The following is a 22482-nucleotide window of genomic DNA, read 5'->3' as shown; positions in this document are numbered from 1 at the left end:
CGTGACCACAACACCATCACACACAACACCGTCACTACCATCACACCAGCACCAAGACCACAACATCACACACAACACCGTCACTACCATTACACAGTGACCACAACACCATCTCCATCACCCACAACACCGTCACTACCATCACACCAGCACCGTGACCATAACACCAACACCCACAACACAGTCACTACCATCACCCTGACCACAACACCATCACACACAACACCGTCACTATCACCACACCAGCACCGTGACCACAACATCATCACACACACAACACCGTCACTATCATTACACCGTGAGCACAACACCATCACACACAACACTGTCACTATCATCACACCAGCACTGTGACCACAACACCATCCCTACCATCATACCAGCACCGTGACCACAATACCACACACACAACACCGTCACTACCATCACACCAGCACAGTGACCACAACACCATCACACACACAACACTGTCACTACCATCACACCAGCACCGTGACCACAACACCATCACACACAACACTGTCACTATCATCACACCAGCACTGTGACCACAACACCATCACTACCATCACACCAGCACAGTGACCACAATACCATCACACACAACACTGTCACTACCATCACACCAGCACAGTGACCACAACACCATCACACACACAACACTGTCACTACCATCACACCAGCACAGTGACCACAACACCATCACACACACACAACACTGTCACTACCATCACACCAGCACCGTGACCACAACACCATCACACACAACACTGTCACTACCATCACACCAGCACCGTGACCACAACACCATCACACACAACACTGTCACTATCATCACACCAGCACTGTGACCACAACACCATCACTACCATCACACCAGCACAGTGACCACAATACCATCACACACAACACCGTCACTACCATCACACCAGCACAGTGACCACAACACCATCACACACACACACACACAACACTGTCACTACCATCACACCAGCACAGTGACCACAACACCATCACACACACACACAACACTGTCACTACCATCACACCAGCACCGTGACCACAACACCATCACACCAGCACCGTGACCACAACACCATCACACACAACACTGTCACTACCATCACACCAGCACCGTGACCACAACACCATCACACACAACACCGTCACTACCATCACACCAGCACTGTGACCACAACACCATCACACACAACACAGTCACTACCATCACACCAGCACCATGACCACAACACCATCACACACAACACCGTCACTACAATCACCGTGACCACAACACCATCACACACAACACCGGCACTACCATCACACCAGCAGCGTGACCACAACATCACACACAACACGGTCACTACCATTACACCGTGACCAAAACACCATCTCCATCACCCACAACACCGTCACTACCATTACACCAGCACCGTGACCACAACACCATCACACACAACACTGTCACTATCACCACACCAGCACCGTGACCACAACACCATCACACACACAACACCGTCACTATCATTACACCGTGACCACAACACCATCACACACAACACTGTCACTATCATCACACCAGCACTGTGACCACAACACCATCCCTACCATCACACCAGCACCGTGACCACAATACCACACACACAACACCGTCACTACCATCACACCAGCACTGTGACCACAACACCATCCCTACCATCACACCAGCACAGTGACCACAACACCATCACACACACAACACTGTCACTACCATCACACCAGCAGCGTGACCACAACATCACACACAACACCGTCACTACCATTACACCGTGACCAAAACATCATCTCCATCACCCACAACACCATCACTACCATTACACCAGCACCGTGACCACAACACCATCACACACAACACTGTCACTACCATCACACCAGCACCGCGACCACAACACCATCACACACAACACAGTCACTACCATCACACCATCACCGCGACCACAACACCATCACACACAACACAGTCACTACCATCACACCAGCACCGCGACCACAACACCATCACACACACAACACCGTCACTATCATTACACCGTGACCACAACACCATCTCCATCACCCACAACACCGTCACTACCATCACACCAGCACCGTGACCACACTACCATCTCCATCACCCACAACACCGTCACTACCATCACACCAGCACTGTGGCCACACCACCATCTCCATCATCCACAACACCATCACTACCATTACACCAGCACTGTCACCACAACACCTTCACCATCACCCACAACACCGTCACTACCATTACAACAGAACCGTGACCACAACACCATCACCCACAACACCGTCACCAAAACACCATCACACACAACACCGTCACTACCATTACACCAGAACTGTGACCACAACACCATCACCCACACCTTCACTACCATTATACCAGCACAGTGACAGTGTCCACATCACCATCACCCACAGCCCACTCCCCATCACCCACAACACAGTCACTACCATTATACCAGCAGTGACAGTGTCCCCATCACCCGCAGGCAACGTTCCTCACCCACAACACCCGCAGGCAACGTTCCTCACCCACAACACCCGCAGGCAACGTTCCTCACCCACAACACCCGCAGGCAACGTTCCTCACCCACAACACCCGCAGGCAACGTTCCTCACCCACAACACCCGCAGGCAACATTCCTCACCCACAACACCCGCAGGCAACGTTCCTCACCCACAACACCCGCAGGCAACGTTCCTCACCCACAACACCCGCAGGCAACGTTCCTCAACCACAACACCCGCAGGCAACGTTCCTCACCCACAACACCCGCAGGCAACATTCCTCACCCACAACACCCGCAGGCAACGTTCCTCACCCACAACACCCGCAGACAACGTTCCTCACCCACAACACCCTCAGACAACGTTCCTCACCCACAACACCCTCAGACAACGTTCCTCACCCACAACACCCTCAGACAACGTTCCTCACCCACAACACCCTCAGACAACGTTCCTCACCCACAACACCCTCACTTCCTGCTCGCCAGCACTGTGACAACATGATCATCACCATGGTGTCCCACAAGATCCAATAGGAGCTTCCCCACTCCCTGCCAGGAAGGAGCCCAATTTAGTGGGCGGATACTCACTGGTGGCGCAGCACACATACACCTTCATTTTCAGGCACGAGCGCCTGTGGTTGTGGGTCGGCGTTGCTGGAGAAAAAAAAAAATGATGTCAATGCAAATTCTTTAACACAGGCCACCAGTATTGCTGCAGCAGGAGTCTCCCCCCACTACTCTGTCTGCGATAGGAAAGTATCAAGCTCTGCCCCATCTCAGCCCCACCATCAACAAGCCACAAGTCTACAATAGGAAGGTTAACCCGCATTCCCAGAAGGATTTCTACACGGGGTCGGTCTGACTAGGACAAGGGCCCCCCCCCCCATTCTGAAGATCTCTGTATGGCACAGACGTCTCCCCCTGCAGGAGTAGGTCAGTCCTGAACCCAATCCATTGGGAGCACGGGGGAGGGGATCCAGAAAATCTATCCGAAACATCAGTCTCCTGCCCTGGACTCCAGGCTCATAGCTGCACTGATACATTGTAACAAACCCATCAGCTAAGTAAGATGGGAGACGCCTAAAGCTTTAGGGGCCCGCTCTGGGGTCATACAGTTACCCAGGGGTCCCCCATGGGGTACACAGTAATCTAGGAGTCCCCCATGGGGTCACCGTAATCCAGGGGTCCATTCTGGGTCACACAACACAGGGGGGCAACATACACCCCCCATATGGTAACACACCCTCACAGTATATGGAAACCCCCCCCCCCCCGATATGGTAAAAAAATTAAAAACTCCCCAATACGGTGAAGCATCTATGTGGTAACACACACCCTGATGTAGTAAAAGCAAACCCTACAATATGGTAGCACACCCAATACGGTAACAAATACAATACGATAACACACATACACACTCACAGATATAGTAGTACTCATGTCCCGCGTGGAACTCGAATCCCAAGGAGAAGGCGCTGTATCGCTGGAACTTCTCGGAGAACTTGATGGGGCTGTGCGGGGAATGGGGCCGCTTACACTCCCAGCGTTTGGAGCCCTGGTTGATGTCGCAGGTGCGGTAGCCCTCGTAATTCACCATGTAGAGAATATACTGCTCCATCCTGTGCTCCGCCATGGTCTCATTGTAATGTGGACAGTAAATGTCTAGGTAGTCGTTCACATTCACCTGAACCGTGTAACCATCTCGCCGTAAACTGGAAGAGACCAAGACAAAGAGTAATCAGTGAGAAGTACCACCCGGCCCCCCAAACCGTACCCCAACACCTCCAATATATACAGACAGAGGCCGAGGAGGAGACTGTGATTGGCCGTCCCTGATCACATGTGTCAGTCAATACATTGCACGCTCGAGTGAGCAGTAATTTGTTTTTTTCTTTTTAATCTCTGCTCTTGAGGCTGAGAATTCATTAGGAAATATCGAGCTGGCCAAAAGCTCTTAGTAATGTGAATGCTTCCCTGTAACACATACCCCTAGTGAGCCCAGACACCGAGGGGCGAAACACGCAGAATACAAAGCAACAGGAGTGTACAGCGCTGGGGCATCCAGGACCGAAAGACGCTCAATACAAAGCAACAGGAGTATACAGAGCTGGGGGACAGAGGGCTGAAACACATAGAATACAAAGCAACAGGAGTATACAGAGCTGGGGGACAGAGGGCTGAAAGACATAGAATACAAAGCAACAGGAGTATACAGTGCTGGGGCATCCAGGACCGAAAGACGCTCAATACAAAGCAACAGGAGTATACAGTGCTGGGGCATCCAGGACCGAAAGACGCTCAATACAAAGCAACAGGAGTATACAGAGCTGGGGGACAGAGGGCTGAAACACATAGAATACAAAGCAACAGGAGTATACAGAGCAGGGGGACAGAGGGCTGAAACACATAGAATACAAAGCAACAGGAGTATACAGAGCTGGGGACAGAGGGCTGAAAGACATAGAATACAAAGCAACAGGAGTATACAGAGATGGGGGACAAATGGCTAAAAAAACACTAAATACATAGCAACAGGAGTATACAGAGCTGAGGCACGAAAAATACAAAGCAACAGGAGTACACAGAGCTGGGGACCATGAACCGAAACACATGGAATACAAAGCAACAGGAGTACACAGAGCTGGGGACCATGAACCGAAACACATGGAATACAAAGCAACAGGAGTATACAGACCTGGGGTACCAAGAACCGAAACAGACTCAATACAAAGCAACAGGAGTATACAGAACTGGGGACCATGAACCGAAACAGACTTAATACAAAGCATTATGAGCATACAGAGACCCCCATAACAGCAGAGACCCCCATCCATAACAGCAGTTCTGTCTACAAAAAATAGAAATGATAAAGAAATGAAGTGTGATGAGTATACAGAGGAACCACTAGACGATCATCAGCCATGACTGCTACGTGGAGGCCATCACGGGGTCTCTATATGGTATATACTCTGTGGAGGCCATCACGGGGTCTCTATATGGTATATACTCTGTGGAGGCCATCACGGGGTCTCTATATGGTATACACTCTGTGGAGGCCATCGCGGAGTCTCTATATGGTATACACTCGGTGGAGGCCATCGCGGGGTCTCTATATGGTATATACTCTGTGGAGGCCATCGCGGGGTCTCTATATGGTATACACTCTGTGGAGGCCATCACGGGGTCTCTATATGGTATACACTCTGTGGAGGCCATCGCGGGGTCTCTATATGGTATACACTCTGTGGAGGCCATCGCGGGGTCTCTATATGGTATACACTCTGTGGAGGCCATCGCGGGGTCTCTATATGGTATACACTCTGTGGAGGCCATCGCGGGGTCTCTATATGGTATACACTCTGTGGAGGCCATCGCGGGGTCTCTATATGGTATACACTCTGTGGAGGCCATCGCGGGGTCTCTATATGGTATACACTCTGTGGAGGCCATCGCGGGGTCTCTATATGGTATACACTCTGTGGAGGCCATCGCGGGGTCTCTATATGGTATATACTCGGTGGAGGCCATCACGGGGTCTCTATATGGTATATACTCTGTGGAGGCCATCACGGGGTCTCTATATGGTATACACTCTGTGGAGGCCATCACGGAGTCTCTATATGGTATACACTCGGTGGAGGCCATCGCGGGGTCTCTATATGGTATATACTCTGTGGAGGCCATCGCGGGGTCTCTATATGGTATACACTCTGTGGAGGCCATCACGGGGTCTCTATATGGTATACACTCTGTGGAGGCCATCGCGGGGTCTCTATATGGTATACACTCTGTGGAGGCCATCGCGGGGTCTCTATATGGTATACACTCTGTGGAGGCCATCGCGGGGTCTCTATATGGTATACACTCTGTGGAGGCCATCGCGGGGTCTCTATATGGTATACACTCTGTGGAGGCCATCGCGGGGTCTCTATATGGTATACACTCTGTGGAGGCCATCGCGGGGTCTCTATATGGTATACACTCTGTGGAGGCCATCGCGGGGTCTCTATATGGTATACACTCGGTGGAGGCCATCGCGGGGTCTCTATATGGTATACACTCTGTGGAGGCCATCGCGGGGTCTCTATATGGTATACACTCTGTGGAGGCCATCGCGGGGTCTCTACATGGTATACACTCTGTGGAGGCCATCGCGGGGTCTCTATATAGTATAAACTCTGTGGAGGCCATCGCGGGGTCTCTATATGGTATAAACTCTGTGGAGGCCATTATAGGCCATCACAGGATCACTGGACGGTATATACTCGGAGGCCATTATAGGGTCTCTGTACGGTATACACTCTGTGGAGGCCATTATAGGGTCTCTGTACGGTATACACTCTGTGGAGGCCATTATAGGGTCTCTGTACGGTATACACTCTGTGGAGGCCATTATAGGGTCTCTGTACGGTATACACTCTGTGGAGGCCATTATAGGGTCTCTGTACGGTATACACTCTGTGGAGGCCATTATAGGGTCTCTGTACGGTATACACTCTGTGGAGGCCATTATAGGGTCTCTGTACGGTATACACTCTGTGGAGGCCATTATAGGGTCTCTGTACGGTATACACTCTGTGGAGGCCATTATAGGGTCTCTGTACGGTATACACTCTGTGGAGGCCATTATAGGGTCTCTGTACGGTATACACTCTGTGGAGGCCATTATAGGGTCTCTGTACGCCATTATAGGGTCTCTGTACGGTATACACTCTGTGGAGGCCATTATAGGGTCTCTGTACGGTATACACTCTGTGGAGGCCATTATAGGGTCTCTGTACGGTATACACTCTGTGGAGGCCATTATAGGGTCTCCATATGGAATATGCTCGGTGGAGGCCCTTATAGGCCATCATGGGGTCTCTGTACGGTATATCAGGTATGATGGGGGGGGGTCTATCAGGTATGATGGGGGGGGGTCTATCAGGTATGATGGGGGGGGGTCTATCAGGTATGATGGGGGGGGTCTATCAGGTATGATGGGGGGGGTCTATCAGGTATGATGGGGGGGGTCTATCAGGTATGATGGGGGGGTCTATCAGGTATGATGGGGGGGTCTATCAGGTATGATGGGGGGGTCTATCAGGTATGATGGGGGGGGTCTATCAGGTATGATGGGGGGGGTCTATCAGGTATCAGGGGGGGGTCTTTATCAGGTATGAAGGGGGGGTCTATCAGGTATGAGGGGGGGTCTATCAGGTATGATGGGGGGGTCTATCAGGTATGATGGGGGGGTCTTTATCATGTATGATGGGGGGTCTTCATGAGGTACATGGGGCGGTCTTTATCAGGTATATTGGGGGGGTCTTTATCAGGTACATGGGGGGGGGGGGTCTTTATCAGGTACATGGGGGGGTCTTTATCAGGTATATTGGGGGGGAGGGTCTTTATCAGGTATATTGGGGGGGGTCTTTATCAGGTATATTGGGGGGGGGGGTCTTTATCAGGTATATTGGGGGGGGGGGCTTTTTCAGGTATATGGGGTCTTCTGGTGTAATCATTTCAGCCTTGTGCCCTGGACATGATTTACCTCCGGGTGGGTATAAAGATGGCGGCTGCAGGGGTAGGTGTGGGGCCCGGCACAGACGTGGCGGTAATAGGGCGGTTTGCGTGTCAGGATTGGTCCTGTGTTTGCCCGGAGGGATACGGTATTATCTGAGTCCAGCTGTCAGAGGCTCCGCTCCCGGCCACCAGATATTTTTAGTTCCCGGGTCCCATTTATACTAATTAAGAGGCAGCTCAGCGCCCCCCACACCCCCCGCCAGCCGAGACCGCCGTGCCCAAGTCACTTACACAGATGAGCGCGCTGCCAGCACACTGCGCTGTCACCTGTCACTACTGCCAAATCTGCAGGGAAACCAGTCTATCAACTGAAAGAGGTGTCCACAACGTACTAAGACCATCATCATCATCCATATTACCATCACCTACTACAACCCTCATCATCCATATTACCATCACCTACTACAACCCTCATCATCCATATTACCATCACCTACTACAACCCTCATCATCCATATTACCATCACCTACTACAACCCTCATCATCCATATTACCATCACCTACTACAACCCTCATCATCCATATTACCATCACCTACTACAACCCTCATCATCCATATTACCATCACCTACTACAACCCTCATCATCCATATTACCATCACCTACTACAACCCTCATCATCCATATTACCATCACCTACTACAACCCTCATCATCCATATTACCATCACCTACTACAACCCTCATCCTCCATATTACCATCACCTACTACAACCCTCATCATCCATATTACCATCACCTACTACAACCCTCATCACCTATATTACCATCACCTACTACAACCCTCATCACCTTATCTAACCTACTACAACCATCACCTCACCTACTACAACCATCATCATCACCTCACCTACTACAACCATCATCATCACCTCACCAGGTTTTCTATGGGGTTGAGATCTGGAGATTGGCTAGGCCACTCCAGGACCTTGAAATGCTTCTTACAAAGCCACTCCTTCATTTCCTGGGCGGTGTGTTTGGGATCATTGTCATGCTGAAAGACCCAGCCACGTTTCATCTTCATTGCCCTCGCTGATAGAAGAGGTTTTCACTCACAATCTCACGATACATGGTCCCATTCATTCTTTCCATTACACGGATCAGTCATCCTGGTCCCTGAGCAGAAAAACAGCCCCAAAGCCTGATGTCTCCGCCCCCATGCTTCACAGTAGGTATGGTGTTCCCACCCCCATGCTTCACAGTAGGTATGGTGTTCCCGCCCCCATGCTTCACAGTAGGTATGGTGTTCCCGCCCCCATGCTTCACAGTAGGTATGGTGTTCCCGCCCCCATGCCTCACAGTAGGTATGGTGTTCCCGCCCCCATGCTTCACAGTAGGTATGGTGTTACCGCCCCCATGCCTCACAGTAGGTATGGTGTTCCCACCCCCCATGCTTCACAGTAGGTATGGTGTTCCTGCCCCCATGCCTCACAGTAGGTATGGTGTTCCCACCCCCATGCCTCACAGTAGGTATGATGTTCCCACCCCCATGCTTCACAGTAGGTATGGTGTTCCCACCCCCATGCTTCACAGTAGGTATGGTGTTCCCGCCCCCATGCTTCACAGTAGGTATGGTGTTCCCGCCCCCATGCTTCACAGTAGGTATGGTGTTCCCGCCCCTATGCTTCACAGTAGGTATGGTGTTCCCGCCCCCATGCTTCACAGTAGGTATGGTGTTCCCGCCCCCATGCTTCACAGTAGGTATGGTGTTCCCGCCCCCATGCTTCACAGTAGGTATGGTGTTCCCGCCCCTATGCTTCACAATAGGTATGGTGTTCCCGCCCCCATGCCTCACAGTAGGTATGGTGTTCCCGCCCCATGCTTCACAGTAGGTATGGTGTTCCCGCCCCCATGCTTCACAGTAGGTATGGTGTTCCCGCCCCTATGCTTCACAGTAGGTATGGTGTTCCCGCCCCCATGCCTCACAGTAGGTATGGTGTTCCCGCCCCTATGCTTCACAGTAGGTATGGTGTTCTTTGGATGCAATCAGCATTCTTTCTCCTCCAAACAGGACGAGTTGAGTTTTTACCAAAAAGTTCTACTTTGGTTTCATCTGACCATATGACATTCTCCCAATCCTCTTCTGGATCATCCAAATGCTCTCTAGCAAACTTCAGACAGGCCCGGACATGTACTGGCTTAAGCAGGGAACACGTCTGGCACTGTATGATTTGAGTCCCTGGCGGTGTAGTGTATTATTGATGGTAGCCTTTGTTACTCTGGTCCCAGCTCTCTGCAGGTCATTCACTAGGTCCCTAGGTGGTTCTGGGATTTTTGCTCACCGTTCTTATGATCATTTTGACACCACGGGGTGAGAACTTGAGTGGAGCCCCCGATGGAGGGAGATTATCAGGGGTCTTCTATGTCTTCCATTTTCTAATAATTGCTCCCACATTTATTTTACCAATTAATTCACTAGAAATTCTACAATGTGATCTCCTGTATTCTTTCCCCCCATTCTGTCTGTCACCTATGATGACAATTACAGGACACTCAGCTTTATAAAGGGGGAGAACGTGTACAATTGGTGTCTGACTAAATACTTTTTTCCCCCACTGTATAGTCAGGAGGTCCCCACACTCCATGTATATACAGTCAGGAGGTCCCCACACTCCATGTATATACAGTCAGGAGGTCCCCACACTCCATGTATATACAGTCAGGAGGTCCCACACTCCATGTATATACAGTCAGGAGGTCCCACACTCCATGTATATACAGTCAGGAGGTCCCACACTCCATGTATATACAGTCAGGAGGTCCCACACTCCATGTATATACAGTCAGGAGGTCCCACACTCCATGTATATACAGTCAGGAGGTCCCACACTCCATGTATATACAGTCAGGAGGTCCCACACTTCATGTATATACAGTCAGGAGGTCCCACACCCCATGTATATACAGTCAGGAGGTCCCACACTCCATGTATATACAGTCAGGAGGTCCCACACTCCATGTATATACAGTCAGGAGGTCCCACACTCCATGTATATACAGTCAGGAGGTCCCACACTCCATGTATATACAGTCAGGAGGTCCCACACTCCATGTATATACAGTCAGGAGGTCCCACACTCCATGTATATACAGTCAGGAGGTCCCACACTCCATGTATATACAGTCAGGAGGTCCCACACTCCATGTATATACAGTCAGGAGGTCCCACACTCCATGTATATACAGTCAGGAGGTCACACTCCATGTATATACAGTCAGGAGGTCACACTCCATGTATATACAGTCAGGAGGTCCTACACTCCATGTATATACAGTCAGGAGGTCACACTTCATGTATATACAGTCAGGAGGTCACACTCCATGTATATACAGTCAGGAGGTCACACACTCCATGTATATACAGTCAGGAGGTCACACACTCCATGTATATAGTTTCGTGGTTCTTATCCCTTTGTACACATCTGGCTATGGTCGTGAGGCTAGACACCCCAAATACCTTGTGCCATAACCGGCCTGTGCGCAGCGTGATGAACTTGCGGCACTGGATGGCGGCCGTGCGAGGAAAAGCAGAACGAATTGAAGGGGCGAAACCATTATCATCTGGAGCCAGATCAGATTCTACACAAATTAAAATACTACAGTGCGGGAAATCGCACCAGTCCCAAAACTCCGCATCTGTCCTACACGAGGAGCCAAGATACAAGGAACAGAAGGTCTACCCCCGGCAGCGCCAATCACCGTGACGACAGCCAGAACAACAAGGGAGCGGGCCCTGGGCTATCGGTGACATATCTGGGACAGCAGTAATGGGGGAGATGGTTGGACAGACGTTCTGGATATAGAACGCAGGGACTGGGGGACAGTGGGAGCCATGAGACCCCCACTATTACTGACCATCTAATGCAGCCGCACATTATAGATCTGTCATCACTACAGCGGCCGGGGTTCTGCCTTTCTTCCCAGAGACCAAATCCACCGAGACTACGGCTGGTAGGAGTGACGGCAGCCTCCGCCTGGATCCTCACAATGGGTGTAATTTAAGGCGGCAGGCACACATCGCTGTACAGGGGCAGAAAAGGGAGGGCACTACTGACCTGACGGGAGACACGGGGAGGGGGGGGGGGGTATTAAAGTACCAGATCACTGGCTATAGAGGGCAGACAACACCCCGCACTTCATCAGGGGGCAGGACATTAACTTGGGGCTACAGGTGTTTCTAGGGGTACCAGGGGGCCTACTAGAAGACGTGTGTCCTACTTAGACAGTCCTCCGCACACATCTCCCGCGCTCCACCAAACACGGCTCCGGTCATAAATAATTGAGTGCGCATCAGACGGACAATACATCAGCCAGGCAGCCGTGAGCCTGAATGACACGCTGAAGAATCGTTCAGGACGGGGAAATCAGCTGAAGTGGTCCCAACACTGCTGACCCCCCGACGTCTGAGAGATGCGGCACCTCCTCAGCACCGCAGAATGATAAACAATCGACTATATGACACCACGTAAGGCGTGTGCAGCACCAACGGGCGCACTGAAGACGCGGCTCCCTGACCTTCACAGACTATGCGCATTATCTCCATATCAAGTACACGGACAGTTAAAGACAGCCCTGGGCGGCACAATGGACGCCCCACAGCACCGGGCCTGGGGGTAGTGTTCGGGGGGCTCCATTTCCTGCTGACTGCACAGACAAGTTGGCAAATAGTCCTGGTCGCCTCCTTCAGTGACGTATGACTATGTGGAGGACACGCGTCACCGCTTCACGGGGTCCATACTAATGGCTCGCACTTGTAGAACAGCGTGTAACAGCCTCCTCTGCCGATGGGGGGATCCATTTCACAGAAAGAACTATTGTCCAAGTGTCAGATGTTATCGATCCAAAGTCACATGGACCCGGAGACAGAAGGTTGTGATCAGCATCGCAATCAGAAGGTCCCAGACCACCGGCGAGGCCGAGCCGGCCATTAATAACTGTTACAGAAGAACCAGCAGATTATAGAGGGAGGGACCCGGATAAACCGCGTGCACCGACAAACCTCCGCCCGCTAATGTCACATCAAAGAGTCGCACTTCATTAGGAAGCCAATAAAGTCAGTAAAGGGCACAAATCAGGTCTCCTTATACCTAACAGCAGATCACAAGTGACAAGACGCTCCTGCTCCTCGCGCCCCTCTACACTCCAGAGCCCCTCGCGCCCCTCTATACACTCCAGAGCCCCTCGCGCCCCTCTATACACTCCAGAGCCCCTCGCGCCCCTCTATACACTCCAGAGCCCCTCGCGCCCCTCTATACACTCCAGAGCCCCTCTATACACTCCGGAGCCCCTCTATACACTCCGGAGCCCCTCTATACACTCCAGAGCCCCTCTATACACTCCAGAGCCCCTCTATACACTCCAGAGCCCCTCTATACACTCCAGAGCCCCTCTATACACTCCAGAGCCCCTCTATACACTCCAGAGCCCCTCTATACACTCCAGAGCCCCTCTATACACTCCAGAGCCCCTCTATACACTCCAGAGCTCCTCGCGCCCCTCTATACACTCCAGAGCCCCTCGCGCCCCTCTATACACTCCAGAGCCCCTCGCGCCCCTCTATACACTCCAGAGCCCCTCTATACACTCCAGAGCCCCTCGCGCCCCTCTATACACTCCAGAGCCCCTCGCGCCCCTCTATACACTCCAGAGCCCCTCGCGCCCCTCTATACACTCCAGAGCCCCTCGCGCCCCTCTATACACTCCAGAGCCCCTCGCGCCCCTCTATACACTCCAGAGCCCCTCGCGCCCCTCTATACACTCCAGAGCCCCTCGCGCCCCTCTATACACTCCAGAGCCCCTCGCGCCCCTCTATACACTCCAGAGCCCCTCGCGCCCCTCTATACACTCCAGAGCCCCTCGCGCCCCTCTATACACTCCAGAGCCCCTCGCGCCCCTCTATACACTCCAGAGCCCCTCGCGCCCCTCTATACACTCCAGAGCCCCTCGCGCCCCTCTATACACTCCAGAGCCCCTCGCGCCCCTCTATACACTCCAGAGCCCCTCGCGCCCCTCTATACACTCCAGCGCCCCTCGCGCCCCTCTATACACTCCAGAGCCCCTCTATACACTCCAGAGCCCCTCTACACACTCCAGAGCCCCTCGCGCCCCTCTATACACTCCAGAGCCCCTCTATACACTCCAGAGCCCCTCGCGCCCCTCTATACACTCCAGAGCCCCTCGCGCCCCTCTATACACTCCAGAGCCCCTCTATACACTCCAGAGCCCCTCTATACACTCCAGAGCCCCTCGCGCCCCTCTATACACTCCAGAGCCCCTCGCGCCCCTCTATACACTCCAGAGCCCCTCTATACACTCCAGAGCCCCTCTACACACTCCAGAGCCCCTCGCGCCCCTCTATACACTCCAGAGCCCCTCGCGCCCCTCTATACACTCCAGAGCCCCTCGCGCCCCTCTATACACTCCAGAGCCCCTCTATACACTCCAGAGCCCCTCGCGCCCCTCTATACACTCCAGAGCCCCTCTATACACTCCAGAGCCCCTCGCGCCCCTCTATACACTCCAGAGCCCCTCGCGCCCCTCTATACACTCCAGAGCCCCCTCGCGCCCCCTCTATACACTCCAGAGCCCCCTCGCGCCCCTCTATACACTCCAGAGCCCCTCTATACACTCCAGAGCTCCTCGCGCCCCTCTATACACTCCAGAGCCCCTCGCGCCCCTCTATACACTCCAGAGCCCCTCGCGCCCCTCTATACACTCCAGAGCCCCTCGCGCCCCTCTATACACTCCAGAGCCCCTCGCGCCCCTCTATACACTCCAGAGCCCCTCGCGCCCCTCTATACACTCCAGAGCCCCTCGCGCCCCTCTATACACTCCAGAGCCCCTCGCGCCCCTCTATACACTCCAGAGCCCCTCGCGCCCCTCTATACACTCCAGAGCCCCTCGCGCCCCTCTATACACTCCAGAGCCCCTCGCGCCCCTCTATACACTCCAGAGCCCCCTCTATACACTCCAGAGCCCCTCTATACACTCCAGAGCCCCTCTATACACTCCAGAGCCCCTCTATACACTCCAGAGCCCCTCTATACACTCCAGAGCCCCTCTATACACTCCAGAGCCCCTCTATACACTCCAGAGCCCCTCTATACACTCCAGAGCCCCCTCTATACACTCCAGAGACCCTCTATACACTCCAGAGCCCCTCTATACACTCCAGAGCCCCTCTATACACTCCAGAGCCCCTCTATACACTCCAGAGCCCCTCTATACACTCCAGAGCCCCTCTATACACTCCAGAGCCCCTCTATACACTCCAGAGCCCCTCTATACACTCCAGAGCCCCTCTATACACTCCAGAGCCCCTCTATACACTCCAGAGCCCCTCTATACACTCCAGAGCCCCTCTATACACTCCAGAGCCCCTCTAATACACTCCAGAGCCCCTCGCGCCCCTCTATACACTCCAGAGCCCCTCGCGCCCCTCTATACACTCCAGAGCCCCTCGCGCCCCTCTATACACTCCAGAGCCCCTCGCGCCCCTCTATACACTCCAGAGCCCCTCGCGCCCCTCTATACACTCCAGCGCCCCTCGCGCCCCTCTATACACTCCAGAGCCCCTCTATACACTCCAGAGCCCCTCTACACACCTCCAGAGCCCCTCGCGCCCCTCTATACACTCCAGAGCCCCTCTATACACTCCAGAGCCCCTCGCGCCCCTCTATACACTCCAGAGCCCCTCGCGCCCCTCTATACACTCCAGAGCCCCTCTATACACTCCAGAGCCCCTCTACACACTCCAGAGCCCCTCGCGCCCCTCTATACACTCCAGAGCCCCTCGCGCCCCTCTATACACTCCAGAGCCCCTCGCGCCCCTCTATACACTCCAGAGCCCCTCGCGCCCCTCTATACACTCCAGAGCCCCTCTATACACTCCAGAGCCCCTCGCGCCCCTCTATACACTCCAGAGCCCCTCTATACACTCCAGAGCCCCTCGCGCCCCTCTATACACTCCAGAGCCCCTCGCGCCCCTCTATACACTCCAGAGCCCCTCGCGCCCCTCTATACACTCCAGAGCCCCTCGCGCCCCTCTATACACTCCAGAGCCCCTCGCGCCCCTCTATACACTCCAGAGCCCCTCTATACACTCCAGAGCTCCTCGCGCCCCTCTATACACTCCAGAGCCCCTCGCGCCCCTCTATACACTCCAGAGCCCCTCGCGCCCCTCTATACACTCCAGAGCCCCTCGCGCCCCTCTATACACTCCAGAGCCCCCTCGCGCCCCCTCTATACACTCCAGAGCCCCTCGCGCCCCTCTATACACTCCAGAGCCCCTCGCGCCCCTCTATACACTCCAGAGCCCCTCTATACACTCCAGAGCCCCTCGCGCCCCTCTATACACTCCAGAGCCCCTCGCGCCCCTCTATACACTCCAGAGCCCCTCGCGCCCCTCTATACACTCCAGAGCCCCTCTATACACTCCAGAGCCCCTCTATACACTCCGGAGCCCCTCTATACACTCCAGAGCCCCTCTATACACTCCAGAGCCCCTCTATACACTCCAGAGCCCCTCTATACACTCCAGAGCCCCCTCTATACACTCCAGAGCCCCTCTATACACTCCAGAGCCCCTCTATACACTCCAGAGCCCCTCTATACACTCCAGAGCCCCTCTATACACTCCAGAGCCCCTCTATACACTCCAGAGCCCCTCTATACACTCCAGAGCCCCTCTATACACTCCAGAGCCCCTCTATACACTCCAGAGCCCCTCTATACACTCCAGAGCCCCTCTATACACTCCAGAGCCCCTCTATACACTCCAGAGCCCCTCTATACACTCCAGAGCCCCTCTATACACTCCAGAGCCCCTCTATACACTCCAGAGCCCCTCTATACACTCCAGAGCCCCTCGCGCCCCTCTATACACTCCAGAGCCCCTCGCGCCCCTCTATACACTCCAGAGCCCCTCGCGCCCCTCTATACACTCCAGAGCCCCTCGCGCCCCTCTATACACTCCAGAGCCCCTCGCGCCCCTCTATACACTCCAGAGCCCCTCGCGCCCCTCTATACACTCCAGAGCCCCTCGCGCCCCTCTATACACTCCAGCGCCCCTCGCGCCCCTCTATACACTCCAGAGCCCCTCTATACACTCCAGAGCCCCTCTACACACTCCAGAGCCCCTCTCGCGCCCCTCTATACACTCCAGAGCCCCTCTATACACTCCAGAGCTCCTCGCGCCCCTCTATACACTCCAGAGCCCCTCGCGCCCCTCTATACACTCCAGAGCCCCTCGCGCCCCCTCTATACACTCCAGAGCCCCTCTATACACTCCAGAGCCCCTCGCGCCCCTCTATACACTCCAGAGCCCCTCTATACACTCCAGAGCCCCTCTACACACTCCAGAGCCCCTCGCGCCCCTCTATACACTCCAGAGCCCCTCGCGCCCCTCTATACACTCCAGAGCCCCTCGCGCCCCTCTATACACTCCAGAGCCCCTCTATACACTCCAGAGCCCCTCTATACACTCCAGAGCCCCTCGCGCCCCTCTATACACTCCAGAGCCCCTCGCGCCCCTCTATACACTCCAGAGCCCCTCGCGCCCCTCTATACACTCCAGAGCCCCTCTATACACTCCAGAGCTCCTCGCGCCCCCTCTATACACTCCAGAGCCCCTCGCGCCCCTCTATACACTCCAGAGCCCCTCGCGCCCCTCTATACACTCCAGAGCCCCTCGCGCCCCTCTATACACTCCAGAGCCCCTCGCGCCCCTCTATACACTCCAGAGCCCCTCGCGCCCCTCTATACACTCCAGAGCCCCTCGCGCCCCTCTATACACTCCAGAGCCCCTCGCGCCCCTCTATACACTCCAGAGCCCCTCGCGCCCCTCTATACACTCCAGAGCCCCTCGCGCCCCCTCTATACACTCCAGAGCCCCCTCTATACACTCCAGAGCCCCTCGCGCCCCTCTATACACTCCAGAGCCCCTCGCGCCCCTCTATACACTCCAGAGCCCCTCGCGCCCCTCTATACACTCCAGAGCCCCTCGCGCCCCTCTATACACTCCAGAGCCCCTCGCGCCCCTCTATACACTCCAGAGCCCCTCGCGCCCCTCTATACACTCCAGAGCCCCTCGCGCCCCTCTATACACTCCAGAGCCCCTCTATACACTCCAGAGCCCCTCGCGCCCCTCTATACACTCCAGAGCCCCTCGCGCCCCCTCTATACACTCCAGAGCCCCTCTATACACTCCAGAGCCCCTCGCGCCCCTCTATACACTCCAGAGCCCCTCTATACACTCCAGAGCCCCTCGCGCCCCTCTATACACTCCAGAGCCCCTCTATACACTCCAGAGCCCCTCGCGCCCCTCTATACACTCCAGAGCCCCTCGCGCCCCTCTATACACTCCAGAGCCCCTCGCGCCCCTCTATACACTCCAGAGCCCCTCTATACACTCCAGAGCCCCTCTATACACTCCAGAGCTCCTCGCGCCCCTCTATACACTCCAGAGCCCCTCGCGCCCCTCTATACACTCCAGAGCCCCTCGCGCCCCTCTATACACTCCAGAGCCCCTCGCGCCCCTCTATACACTCCAGAGCCCCTCGCGCCCCTCTATACACTCCAGAGCCCCTCTATACACTCCAGAGCCCCTCGCGCCCCTCTATACACTCCAGAGCCCCTCGCGCCCCTCTATACACTCCAGAGCCCCTCTATACACTCCAGAGCCCCTCGCGCCCCTCTATACACTCCAGAGCCCCTCTATACACTCCAGAGCCCCTCGCGCCCCTCTATACACTCCAGAGCCCCTCTATACACTCCAGAGCCCCTCGCGCCCCTCTATACACTCCAGAGCCCCTCGCGCCCCTCTATACACTCCAGAGCCCCTCTATACACTCCAGAGCCCCTCGCGCCCCTCTATACTCTCCAGAGCCCCTCGCGCTCCTCTACACTCCAGAGCCCCTCGCGCTCCTCTACACTCCAGAGCCCCTCGCGCTCCTCTACACTCCAGAGCCCCTCGCGCTCCTCTACACTCCAGAGCCCCTCGCGCTCCTCTACACTCCAGAGCCCCTCGCGCTCCTCTACACTCCAGAGCCCCTCGCGCTCCTCTACACTCCAGAGCCCCTCGCGCTCCTCTACACTCCAGAGCCCCTCGCGCTCCTCTACACTCCAGAGCCCCTCGCGCTCCTCTACACTCCAGAGCCCCTCGCGCTCCTCTACACTCCAGAGCCCCTCGCGCTCCTCTACACTCCAGAGCCCCTCGCGCTCCTCTACACTCCAGAGCCCCTCGCGCTCCTCTACACTCCAGAGCCCCTCGCGCTCCTCTACACTCCAGAGCCCCTCGCGCTCCTCTACACTCCAGAGCCCCTCACACTCATCTGGACAGGAGACTGAGGACCCCAGGACCTTCAGAGTCATCATCAGAGAACATGCTCCATATCTAAGTGCCCCTCCTTCCCTTCTTCAGGAGAGAACAGAGTTAACCCTCTACCCTCAGTAAACCACGTCCTCCAGTCGACCATATGAAGACGGCTGGGCTGTGGTGAGTTTATTATTGAGAAGACAGAAATACTCATAGTCCCCATCCAGACGTGGTCCCCCCAACCACCCCGGAGAGATCTCATTAGAAGCCCCCGCTTCCCTGTGATAGAAGTGACAGGCTCTGGCCTCAATCTGTTCTCTCCTTTCTATCGTCCCACTGAATGCACAAGGGGCGCTGAGCGATGGTCATCTATCTGCAGGAGGAAGCCATGCATGAAAGTGACAATTTCCATAGTAATATTAGGCAGCGGCCGCCACTGGCCGTAAACACTAGGAATTGTGACTTGGCGCATACAGAGTCTCTACAAATCACCCCGACCGCCTGACGTCCCCACAAGCCCAACGCTGCGGCTGCTACAGTAACAAAGACCTGCTGCGGAGGACGTGACTCCTTGGTACCAGGCTCATCTATTCATATACCGCAAACAGAGATGGCAGCATCACTGGTAATGACACGATGGAAACGGGTAATGAGATTCGGCTGCAATGGATGGGGGTGTCCGTGTGGACTGACCTTTGGGGACCGGCTGCTAAGTGACATGCTTTTTCTAGAATTAATGGTCTGCCCTATGCCCACGAGTTGTCAGCATGCAGAGACAGCATGTTATCCATACAGCTTCGTGACCCCCGTAATGACAACCCTTCAAGCTGCAGTCACCAGTCCGTGGGCGCACAGGACCACGCGGTATACAACCCCTTAGGACCTTAAAGAGGGTGGAAGTATGAGACGGGAAACCGGGTGTGCAAACATAAAAAGTACCGACCTAGAACACAGAGCGCGTCAGAAGACAAGAGGACTGTAAGAAGTTACCAAGACAACTTCATATTCCACCATCATCCCCATATACCCAGGAGGAGGCTGACCATAACAAGTCTGATCTACCATGTCCATCACCAATGCCAAAGGCCAACAGTCTCCAAGGAGTCCGGAGGAGGAAGAGGACGAGAGGGGAGCCTGGAGGAAGAGGACGAGAGGGGAGCCCGGAGGAGGAGGACGAGAGGGGAGCCCGGAGGAGGAGGAGGAGGAAGAGGACGAGAGGGGAGCCCGGAGGAGGAGGAGGAGGAGGAGAGGGGAGCCCGGAGGAGGAGGAGGAGGAAGAGGACGAGAGGGGAGCCCGGAGGAGGAAGAGGACGAGAGGGGAGCCCGGAGGAGGAGGAGGAAGAGGACGAGAGGGGAGCCCGGAGGAGGAAGAGGACGAGAGGGGAGCCCGGAGGAGGAGGAGGAAGAGGACGAGAGGGGAGCCCGGAGGAGGAGGAGGAAGAGGACGAGAGGGGAGCCCGGAGGAGGAAGAGGACGAGAGGGGAGCCCGGAGGAGGAGGAGGAAGAGGACGAGAGGGGAGCCCGGAGGAGGAGGAAGAGGACGAGAGGGGAGACCGGAGGAGGAGGAGGAAGAGGACGAGAGGGGAGACCGGAGGAGGAGGAGGAAGAGGACGAGAGGGGAGCCCGGAGGAGGACGAGAGGGGAGCCCGGAGGAGGAGGAGGAAGAGGACGAGAGGGGAGCCCGGAGGAGGAAGAGGACGAGAGGGGAGCCCGGAGGAGGAGGAGGAGGAGGAAGAGGACGAGAGGGGAGCCCGGAGGAGGAAGAGGACGAGAGGGGAGCCCGGAGGAGGAGGAAGAGGACGAGAGGGGAGCCCGGAGGAGGAGGAGGAAGAGGACGAGAGGGAAGCCCGGAGGAGGAGGAGGAAGAGGACGAGAGGGAAGCCCGGAGGAGGAGGAGGAAGAGGACGAGAGGGGAGCCCGGAGGAGGAGGAGGAAGAGGACGAGAGGGGAGCCCGGAGGAGGAGGAGGAAGAGGACGAGAGGGGAGCCCGGAGGAGGAGGAGGAAGAGGACGAGAGGGGAGCCCGGAGGAGGAGGAGGAAGAGGACGAGAGGGGAGACCGGAGGAGGAGGAGGAAGAGGACGAGAGGGGAGACCGGAGGAGGAGGAGGAAGAGGACGAGAGGGGAGACCGGAGGAGGAGGAGGAAGAGGACGAGAGGGGAGCCCGGAGGAGGACGAGAGGGGAGCCCGGAGGAGGAGGAGGAAGAGGACGAGAGGGGAGCCCGGAGGAGGAGGAGGACGAGAGGGGAGCCCGGAGGAAGAGGACGAGAGGGGAGCCCGGAGGAGGAGGAGGAGGAAGAGGACGAGAGGGGAGCCCGGAGGAGGAGGAGGAGGAAGAGGACGAGAGGGGAGCCCGGGGAGGAGGAGGGAGGAGGAAGAGGACGAGAGGGGAGCCCGGAGGAGGAAGAGGACGAGAGGGGAGCCCGGAAGAGGAGGAGGAGGACGAGAGGGGAGCCCGGAGGAGGAGGAGGAAGAGGACGAGAGGGAGCCCGGAGGAGGAGGAGGAGGAAGAGGACGAGAGGGGAGCCCGGAGGAGGAAGAGGACGAGAGGGGAGCCCGGAGGAGGAGGAAGAGGACGAGAGGGGAGCCCGGAGGAGGAAGAGGACGAGAGGGGAGCCCGGAGGAGGAAGAGGACGAGAGGGGAGCCCGGAGGAGGAAGAGGACGAGAGGGGGAGCCAGGAGGAGGAAGAGGACGAGAGGGGAGCCCGGAGGAGGAAGAGGACGAGAGGGGAGCCCGGAGGAGGAGGAGGAGGAAGAGGACGAGAGGGGAGCCCGGAGGAGGAGGAAGAGGACGAGAGGGGAGCCCGGAGGAGGAGGAAGAGGACGAGAGGGGGAGCCCGGAGGAGGAGGAGGAGGAAGAGGACGAGAGGGGAGACCGGAGGAGGAGGAGGAGGAAGAGGACGAGAGGGGAGCCCGGAGGAGGAGAAAGAGGACGAGAGGGGAGCCCGGAGGAGGAGGAGGAGGAAGAGGACGAGAGGGGAGCCCGGAGGAGGAGGAAGAGGACGAGAGGGGGAGCCCGGAGGAGGAGGAAGAGGAAGAGGACGAGAGGG

At 55.8% G+C, this 22482-nt stretch overlaps 1 protein-coding gene across 1 annotated transcript in view; it reads right to left on the bottom strand.

Moving 5' to 3' along the window:
* The window catches only part of EFNA3 (ephrin A3), a 102147-nt gene that overhangs the window by 7066 nt on the left and 72599 nt on the right, over positions 1 to 22482 (bottom strand). The window contains exons 2-3 of the mRNA XM_056554050.1: positions 3981 to 4270; positions 3147 to 3212 (exon numbers count right to left, since the gene is read on the bottom strand). Coding sequence (XP_056410025.1) covers positions 3147 to 3212; positions 3981 to 4270 — 356 coding nt within the window. The remainder of the gene's footprint in view (positions 1 to 3146; positions 3213 to 3980; positions 4271 to 22482) is intronic.

This window comes from Hyla sarda, unplaced genomic scaffold (genome assembly GCF_029499605.1).
Source record: "Hyla sarda isolate aHylSar1 unplaced genomic scaffold, aHylSar1.hap1 scaffold_55, whole genome shotgun sequence".
NCBI lineage: Eukaryota > Metazoa > Chordata > Amphibia > Anura > Hylidae > Hyla > Hyla sarda.
Note: the sequence above shows the minus strand (reverse complement) of the source record. Positions and strands in the feature narration are given on the sequence as shown.